The following is a 9,163-nucleotide window of genomic DNA, read 5'->3' on the forward strand; positions in this document are numbered from 1 at the left end:
GACCGAATGCCAGTGGGGTTGGCCGGTGGAAGGCACCAGCAGGAGATCAGAGAGTAAATCAGGGTGTTGCTGTTCACCAACCTCATCCCTCCCCTCCTTGGGGTAGCTCTGGCAGTGGCTGAGTTTTCCTATGGCCACAGAGAAAAGGGCCCAAGGCACTTTTATTTTTTATATTCTCACTCAATATCATACCCAGGATATTAAAACATACCTGCTTCTCACATTAAGTACAGTTTTAATTATAAAAATTTTGGAAAAAGTTTACATACATAATTTTGTGCTTGGACGTAAATTATGCGTTTTATTCACATGATCGCTTACTTTATTGCATTGATGTGTAACTATAACAGTTTGAGTTTCATTTGACTAGTGGGTATGATGTTCCTTAGATAAACATTCATTGATTACAAAGCAAAAGTTCAGCCAGGGTTGAGAATCATAATATTGGTGTGTCTGTCTCCCTTCTGAGATGGAGTGGAGCCCTGTCATTAACCAACCATCACGTCATCTCTTTGTCCAGGGAGAGCCCTGCTGAAGAGTCCAACTGGGTGAGCAAGGTATTCAAGAAGAGCAAGCAAAAGACAAGTGGCACCAGAAAAGGCTACTTAAGACATCCACGAGCCAAGAAAACAGGCAGCAAAGTGCAGTGAGCCTGGTTAATGTTTCTAATTCCACAGGAAGGGAACGGTCTTCAGGAAGATTACAGGGGTAGTGAGGGGGGTCACTTTGAATCATTCCTGGAACTTGAACATGGGGGTGTAGTGAGAAAAACAGGGAGAGACTAGATGTCATGAAGTTCATATTCTGAAAGAGGAACTAGAGTAAATGAACTAAATTATTTGCAATATAATTTTTAAAGCACAGTGGCTTATTTATAAGTTCATAAAGTTTATAAAGGGTCTAAGATTACTGGGGACACTTATGAGGAACAGAGTCAAGAAGACATTCTGAAATCGACTCTTCTTGAGTTTTTTAATAAGGGATGTAGCTCTGAAGATGAGAGCAGGGTAGGGAGGGCAGGGGAAAAAAGGCAGATATTCTTGAGTTTATCCCCTAACTTATGGATCCTTAGGGTCTTACAGGTGGTGCTAGTGGTAACAACCCTGCCTGCTAATGCAGGAGACAGAAGAGACTTGGATTGGATCCCCGGGTCGGGAGGATCCTCTGGAGGAGGGCACGGCAACCCACTCCAGTACTCTTGCCTGGAGAATCCCATGGACAGAGCAGCCTGGCAGGCTACAGTCCATGAGGTCGCAAAGAGTTGGACACGACTGAAGCGACTTAGCACAAGGGAGGTCAGTAAGGATCAGAATGAGAAGCTGGGCTTCGGAGTTGGATGCACCCAGCATAAAATCCCTGGCTCAGCCACAGTCTTACCCAGGGAGCCTGCTTAGGACTCTTGGTCTTTCTGAGCCTCTATCTCCTGATCTGTAAAATAGGGCTAATACCAACTTGTAAGGCTGTTGTGAGGGTTTAATTAGGTCAGCTGTGTAACTTGCTTTGCAGAGTGCAAGATGTGTAAGAGCAGTCAATAATTAATAGATATTATGGTTATAACTCCTAGAAGTTAACTAGCTTCTTCTTAGCTTCTGAATAGAACTCTACTTAAAGAAGATGGTTCTTTGGGACGCTAGTCCATCTGCTATCTTCCGGAATAAAGTTGTCCACTAGTCCACGAGTCCATCTGCTATCTTCCGGAATAAAGTTGCTATTCCTTGTCCCGTGCTAAAGTCACTTCAGTCGTGTCTGACTCTTTGTGATCCTATGGACTCTAGCCTGCCCAGACTCCTCTGTCCATGGAGTTCTCTAGGCAAGAATACCAGAGTGGGTTGCCATGCCCTTCTCCAGGGGATGTTTCCAAGCCAAGAATCAAACCTATGTCTCCTCTATCTCTTACTTTGGCAGACAGGTTCTTTACCACTAGCACCACCTAGAAAGCCCATTCCTTATCCCAGAGGGGGGTAAAAAAGAACTGTTCTTAAAAACCCAACCAGTGGGTGCTCGTGTGACTCACCATGTAGCGTTCCTAACTCTTGCCAACCTACAGCTAAAAGTCCTGACCAGTGTAGGCCTGCTTCTAATTGCTCTTGACTCTATTAGGTTGTTTTGGCTTAATTAGTCAAACTTTACTGAGCATCTGCTAAATGCCATGGGGTCACAAAGAGTCAGACACAGCGGAGCAACTAAGCACAGCACAAATGCCAAGCACTCTTCCAGGTTCTGGGGAGATCAAAGATGAATTCAGGGACTTCCTTGGTAGTCCAGTGGTTACGACTCCTCAGTCCCACAGCAGGGGCCATGGGTTCAATCCCTTGTCAGGGAAGCTCTGCAAAAAAAAAAAATAAGATATTGGCTGATACGGCCAAAAATGTTTGCCATGGCAGTATAAGGGACTTCTCTGGTGGTCCCTAACTCTGTGCTCTCAATGCAGGGGGCACAGGTTCAATCCCTAGTCAGGGAACTAAGCTCCTGCATGCCTCATGGTGTGGCTGAATAAAAGCACAATAAATTCAACTTGATCCCCAACTTTGAAGATTTACCCTAAAGTTTGATTTACATGGGTTTAATCCTTGGGTTGGGAAGATCCCCTGGAGAAGGAAATGGCAACCCACTCCAGTATTCTTGCCTGGAAAATTCCATGGACAGAGGAGCCTGGTGGATTACAGTCCATGAGACTGCAAAAGAGTTGGACGTGACTGAGCAACTGAGTACACAGCGAGGGTGTAGGACTCATAGGGAAGTTGCTGGTTTCTGGAACTTATGGGTGGGATCAATGCAGCCTGGAATTAGTCACTCTGTTCCTTGGTCTCCAGCCTAAACACTTCCCTGACCTTTCAGTCTATCTCTAGGAGCTCAGGGTCAGGTGTGGTCATGAGGATGTAAGAAGGTCTGCCTTGGGTGTGGGGAGCCTCCCTGCAGCTGGGGTGCTCTCTGGGAGCCAGGTCCAGACTTGGCTCTCTGACTCCAGAGCCACACCTCTTGCCGTGCTCAGAAGAGTGGGAACCGTGCACTTCAACCAGAGCTACCTTGGTTGATAAACTTCTAGGAATCAAGGTGTTGTACAAAGAAGCAGGATGTGATAAAAACAAACAAAACGATTTTCATAAGCTGTGGGAAACCTTGTTGTCAGTGAGTCACACATCCTGTGTGCAGTGTTCCTTTATAGAACAAGTTAATGAAACTACTGGGAGGCAATATACCAACTTATCTTAAGCAATTCCTTGCAGATTTATTGCTTTGAGTTGCAAAGACAAGGTTAGGGGACTTCTCTGGTGGTCCCTAACTCTGTGCTCTCAATGCAGGGGGCACAGGTTCAATCCCTAGTCAGGGAACTAAGCTCCTGCATGCCTCATGGTGTGGCTGAATAAAAGCACAATAAATTCAACTTGATCCCCAACTTTGAAGATTTACCCTAAAGTAAATCTTTAGTAAAGGGGGAGGGGGGAAAATATATATATATAAGGCATAGAAAAATAGAAGTGATCCAGCAAGAGAAAAGACCTGTTCCGAAACTACAGTCACAGGAGACACTGCCACATCCACTGGCTAGTCCTGGGGAAACTCCTGGTCTCCTGGTAGAGGAAAGAGTCTAGAATAAAAGCTCAGGATAGATGTTCTATGTATTACTCTGGGTGTGTCTGTGTCTGTGTCTGTGTATGTTTTAAATCAAATGTTCAATCTATACTCTGGCATAGGTTGTATTAGTCAGTTATTGCTGCTTTGATAATGCTGTATAACAGACAGCACTCTCTCCTGTACCACCCCAGCCAAGATCTCAGTGGAATACAGAACAAACATTTTACTTTTCTCTTTCATAGGTCTGTGAATTGGCTACGATAGCTATGCGTAGGCTTACAGCTTGGGGTCAAGTCTGTCCCTGTCCCTTTTATTCAGGACCAGCAGTAATGCCAGATCTGTTCTTCTCCTGGAGCATGGCTAGATACATGTATCAGCCTGGCTTTCCTCTGCTGGCCTTATCTCTCCTCTAGTAAAAGTTCAGTGGTCATCTGACTCAGGGTATATAACTGGCCTCAAAGTAGAAAGACAGATTGAGAAACTGAAATACTGCCTACAGGCTGCAGATGGAAAAGGAGGAGATCCGGCTTGCTGATTGTTACTCACATCCTTCTTTTTTTTTTAATGTTTATTTATTTTTGACTGTACTGGGTCTTTGTTGCTGTGTGTGGGCTTTCTCTACTTGCAGCAAGCGGGGGAACTCTCTAGTTGCAATGCCGGGGCTTCTCACTGTGGTGGCTTCTCGTGTGGAGCATGGGCTCAAGGCACTCAGACTTCAGTTGTTGCGGCTCACGAGCTCTAGAGCTTGGGCTTGGTTCTTGCAGTGCACCGACTTCGCTGCTCTGCAGGATGTGGGATCTTCCCAGGCCAGGGATCAAACCTGTGTCCCGTGCACAAGCAAGCAGGTTCTTAACCACAGACCAAGTCTGTCAGACTCCCCAAATTTCTGCTATTAGAGAACCTTTCCTTTGAGTTACTATGGAACCTCCCCCTATTCAAAGGTAAATTTATACAACCTTGGAAATCAATGATAATCCAATGAAAAATTTGTAATAGGTGAATTTAATAATGGCTAAAACGTACATCGTAGTTATTATATTCCAAGCACTGTGGCACAGACAGGTTAAGTGACAAGCCCAAAGTTACACAGTTGGTAGATGGCAGAGCCAAGATCTGAATCCAGAGCGTCTGTCGCCAGGACCCAGCCTCCAGGGTAGAAGGAGCACTGGAGTGAGAGTCAGAAGTCACAGGGTCTAGTGTAGCTCCTCCATCTGGGCAGGGAGAGGCCTGGAGAGCCACTCGGACACATGGCAAGGGGAAGGTCAGTCTGGCTTGGGTGCCACGCTAAAGAGGCTGAACTTCGTCTGTGTTGCTGGGGAGTCATGAGAGGATTTAAACGACAGAATGACACAGTCAGATTTGAAAATTATCCGCGAGTACCCCAAACCCACATCCCAGCATTTCTCCAAGATGAGTTCTGCAGGTGTCTCCCTGCCCAGAGAGGGCAAGTGACTGGCTCAGGGTCACACAGCAAGTGGAAGAGGGCTTGAAAATCAGGATTCCCAGTTCCCCCTTCTGGCCTCATTTCCTCTCACATGTGCTTCCTCGGCTTCTCACATCCAGGTCTGCCCCCTGTCCACTTGACTTCTCTCTGATCTCCACCTCTGAGACAGTCTGGGTCGCCTACAAGCCTCATCCCAGCCGCATCCAGGAATACAGCTGCCCTGAGGTGTGGAACGCCCCAGGGTGTGCCTGGGGGCCAGACACTGCCGGTCCTGTGCCAGGACGCTGTGGTGACCTCTGAGCCCCGTCAGCCCATCTTTCTTTCTGCCCCCACCTGCCTCTTCCTGGTCAGGGTCAAGGCCAACACTAGCCTGTAGAAAGCCTTGTGCACCAAGAAAAGAGCACCCTTTCCTTGAGAACGTGACTGCCACCTGCTGGAAAGTTGTTGTAATGTGCTGATTTTTTTTGAACAATTGATGACCGACTGCTTGAAAACTGCATGAATGGCCGCATAAACATGTCTGTGACGTGCCTGCCGTTTTGTACTGGCAGCACATGCTTGTGCAGTACGCAGTCCACACAACTGTGCTCAGCATACTGGAGACCACTCCACCTCTTCCTGAAAAACCAAATATCAACCAGACTTTGTAAGTCAAAAAATATGGCAAACGTGCTTTCACCAACTCCTGCTTTGCAAATGGAACTCTGCTTTTGCAGAAGACTACTTGTATAACAAAAGTAAACCCTTGAACTGGCTTTTGATACAAATTGAGATTTCCTATTTCCACATATCAGTGTGGCTATTTGCTCAGGATGCCCAAAGCATATGAAGGTGTGAGCAGTGGTCTCGGTGGATATAAGGGGAGGGAAGTACTAGATTTGGGACTTGGCGATGATGAATTTGTGTCCTTTTTCTAGGAAACTGTGAGCCGAGAGAGGAAACTTGAGCTGAAACGGGAGAGAACCTGACGCTCGCGAGGCTGAACCTTCTCACTGTTCTCAGACGCCCTCCTTTCACCCCAGGCCTTGCAAGGACTGGGGTCCCACCCACTACCAAGCCTGTTGGGGTAAAGGATCCTGCTTCCCCCAGGCAAGAGCCTTCTTGTCTAAACATCCTCCCAGCTTCCCTCTGGTCCTTCTGCTACTCTACTCTGGACAGACAGATGGACATCAGAACAGACAGTAAGAGTGGGCAGCACAGCCTCCTCCCAGGCAGCTGGGCTCTGAGTCCTCCTCCCAAGCCAGCCTGAGTTTGCTTCTTGGAGACCCTCATCCTCTCCCAGGAGGTCATCCATGGGGCAAAACTGTCGGGGGTCAGGCAGAGCTGAGCCATGGACACCCTTTCCTGTTTCCTGCAGTGTCAAGAGACCACATCTTCTGCTGTTTGTTTTTTGTTCACACAATACACAAAAGGCTTGACCTGGAACCAGCGGACTCCATCTCGGCCACTCATGGGAATCCCCTGGAGGCACTAACCAGCTTTTACCCTGGGGATTACTGGTGCAGCTGGGGGAGCGGGCGGCCCCGGCCTTCCGCCAGTCCTGCTGTGCTGACAGAGGGGATGGGAGGCCGTGTGTGCCCTCCCCTCCCCTTTCCCAGCCCAGATGAGGGCAGACTCTGTCTGCTGTTCACACCTGAGTGAAAACGATCCACAAGAAAGAGGTCTTTAACTTCAATTTTTGCAGCCTGTCCAGAAAAATAAAATAAAATTAACTCACTGCTTGTGGATAACCTCTGGCTCCAGCCAGACCCAGTAAGGAAAAACAGGCTGTTCACAGGCCTCAGATGCATTTGCTCAACAAATCCTAGAATGCAAATCCTAGAAGACTAGGTGGAAGAAAGCCCTGCACTGTGGCCCCTGAGAAGGACGCATGCAAATTTAAGCCCAGGTGGGTGGGAGGCTATGGCATGCAGGCGGGTGAACCCTACACTGAACAGGACCGTGTGAGGGAACAAGAGTCTACATCCATCCTCTTCAGACGGATCTACCTGAAGGAATCAAAGTACCTTTGAGAGGCCTGAGAAGAACCAAACCTCAGGTGTTCTAGCATCTGCTGCCTTGCTCAGTTCTGTGGCTCCGCCAGTCAAGAGAAGAGCCCCAGGAGTCAGGTGGAGTGGCCCTGCTGCCTTCAGGCCTTTCCCTAAGAAGGTCTTGCTGTTTGCAAGTAACTGTGTGCCCAGAGGCCCTGGGACACGTGAGCCAGGGAGGGAGGGTTTCAATCTTGCACAACTCAGGAATGCTTATTCCCTAGTGTGAAAAGGAGAACTGAATATAATATTAACTATTGCTCTAACTCAAAGCCTGTATTTGAGCTCAGATGCTCTAAGGTAGTTAGAGAATTGTTCTTGCCTGAATTCCAGGGTGGCTAGAGAAAAAAAAAAAAAAGATGCAGGACTCCTTGTTAAATTTTAATTTCAGATAAACAATGAGTAATTACCTCATGTAAGGGTACCCCCAGCATTGCAATTATTTGTTGTCTATCTGAGGTTCAGATTTAACTGGGCCACCCATATTTTTCTTTGCTAATTTTGGCAGCCTTAATAGTTCCTCTCTCCTTTTTATGCCTTGGAAAAAGAAAAAACAGCCACAGGAATGGGTTGTGTTTTGAAATCAGAAGGTGTCACTGGTGCCAAGGCCAGAACACTTACTAGTTTTCCAAACAAGCGTATCTTAGTGACGCCCACAGCGCAGCACCTCTTGCAGCCCAGCTAACACCCAAACTCAGCCAGTTCTCTGCTGACCCCCTTACCCCATTATCTCTGGGTTTGTTTTTTTGTGGAGTTGGTTTTTTCTTTTTTTTTTTCTTGCCACCCAGATTGCACAGGATCTTAGTTCCCTGACCAGAGATTGAACCTGCGCCCTTGGCAGTGAAGTTAGAGTCCTAACCACTGCACGACCAGAGAATTCCCACCTGTATCTCTGACCCACCCAGTTAGCCTCCTGACTTGTCAGGACACTAAGAGGTTAGGTCATTACGTCCTGTTGTCACTTGCCCACCTTTCAAAAGCCTTTCAAAGCAGCAGGGTCTCCCATGCGCCTCAGTGCTCTTGAGGCCTCCAAGGTGAGTGGAGGGAACCCCACTCTCACACCATGTCCCACAGTCCTGTATTCCTCTTGGCACAAGACTGGCACCGCAGCCAGTGAGGGCTGTGAGTGTCCTGAGAACAGGGGTCGTGTCTTGCCTCTGTGGATTCTGCAGAGCTGGCACTAGACCAGACACAAAGATAAATGTTGGCTGCGGGAGGGCAGGCGCTGCAGTGGCTCTCAGAGCAGCGTCCTTGGTGGCTCTGTGAGCAGCTGGCTGTGTGGCCTGGAGCACTCCCAGCCCCAGCGTCCTTGTCCGTGAGACAATGATAGTGCGGCTGTCTCCTGCCCTTCTCAGAGCATTAAGGCCCACCTTCAAGAGCTGGGGAAAGGAGGCTTAACTTTTGAAAGAAGACCAGCTATGCATACACATTCCCTTTCCTCAGGTTGCCGCTGGAAGAACTCACGTGTTATCTGAGACAGGGGAAAGGAGGCTTTAGATGACTTTCAATGGAGACCACATTTTCTGGACCAAAAACCAGGCCCTGTATTCTGTCCATTTTTTTCCTGGTTTGAGTGACCGAGTTTGGGTACCAGAGTTTAGGAATCAACAGGGCAGATGAAGCAGCGTTAGGACTGGCCCAGACTTCCCTGGACATACAGCTCCCTGCCACCGGAAGAATCGCAGTTGTAGAATGGCAGGTCTGGAAGGCAAGTATCTTGTCTCCAAGGTCATTGGCCTGAAGGCAGCTGGATTAAAATCCAGGTCACCCGATGCTCAAGACAGGGCACTTTTTTTTTTCCCCACTGCCTCAGCAAGTTGGTACCACAAGGATGAGACACCTGAATAGCATCTGGACAGGGCCCCCAGGCAGGAAAAAGGAGGCAGACCCCCACAACCTTGCAGGCTCTGGACTAGCCTAGACGTGGCAAGTGGCTCCATCTTGCCTCCGTGGTGAATAATCCAATGCAAGTCAGACTTCTGTGCAAATCAGTTTCTTTATTTGCTCAAATAACACAGTACAAAAATGAGACTCAGATGCCAGCATCAAAAACTCATACCAAATACATAACTTAAAGAACATCATTCCAAATAAGAAACTCTGTACAGAAGGTGCC

The 9,163-nt window shown here is 47.9% G+C and overlaps 1 protein-coding gene across 2 annotated transcripts in view; it reads left to right on the forward strand.

Moving 5' to 3' along the window:
- Window positions 1–6,737, forward strand: part of PNPLA1 (patatin like phospholipase domain containing 1) — a 52,280-nt gene extending 45,543 nt beyond the window's left edge. For both annotated transcript variants that reach the window (XM_069564224.1, XM_069564223.1), the window contains 3 exons: window positions 521–646; window positions 5,140–5,245; window positions 5,938–6,737. In XM_069564224.1, the coding sequence (XP_069420325.1) occupies window positions 521–646; window positions 5,140–5,245; window positions 5,938–5,988 (283 nt within the window). In that variant the 3' untranslated portion in view covers window positions 5,989–6,737. The remainder of the gene's footprint in view (window positions 1–520; window positions 647–5,139; window positions 5,246–5,937) is intronic.
- Window positions 6,738–9,163: the final 2,426 nt, after the last annotated feature.

Source organism: Ovis canadensis, chromosome 20, assembly GCF_042477335.2.
Source record: "Ovis canadensis isolate MfBH-ARS-UI-01 breed Bighorn chromosome 20, ARS-UI_OviCan_v2, whole genome shotgun sequence".
Taxonomy (NCBI): Eukaryota; Metazoa; Chordata; class Mammalia; order Artiodactyla; family Bovidae; genus Ovis; species Ovis canadensis.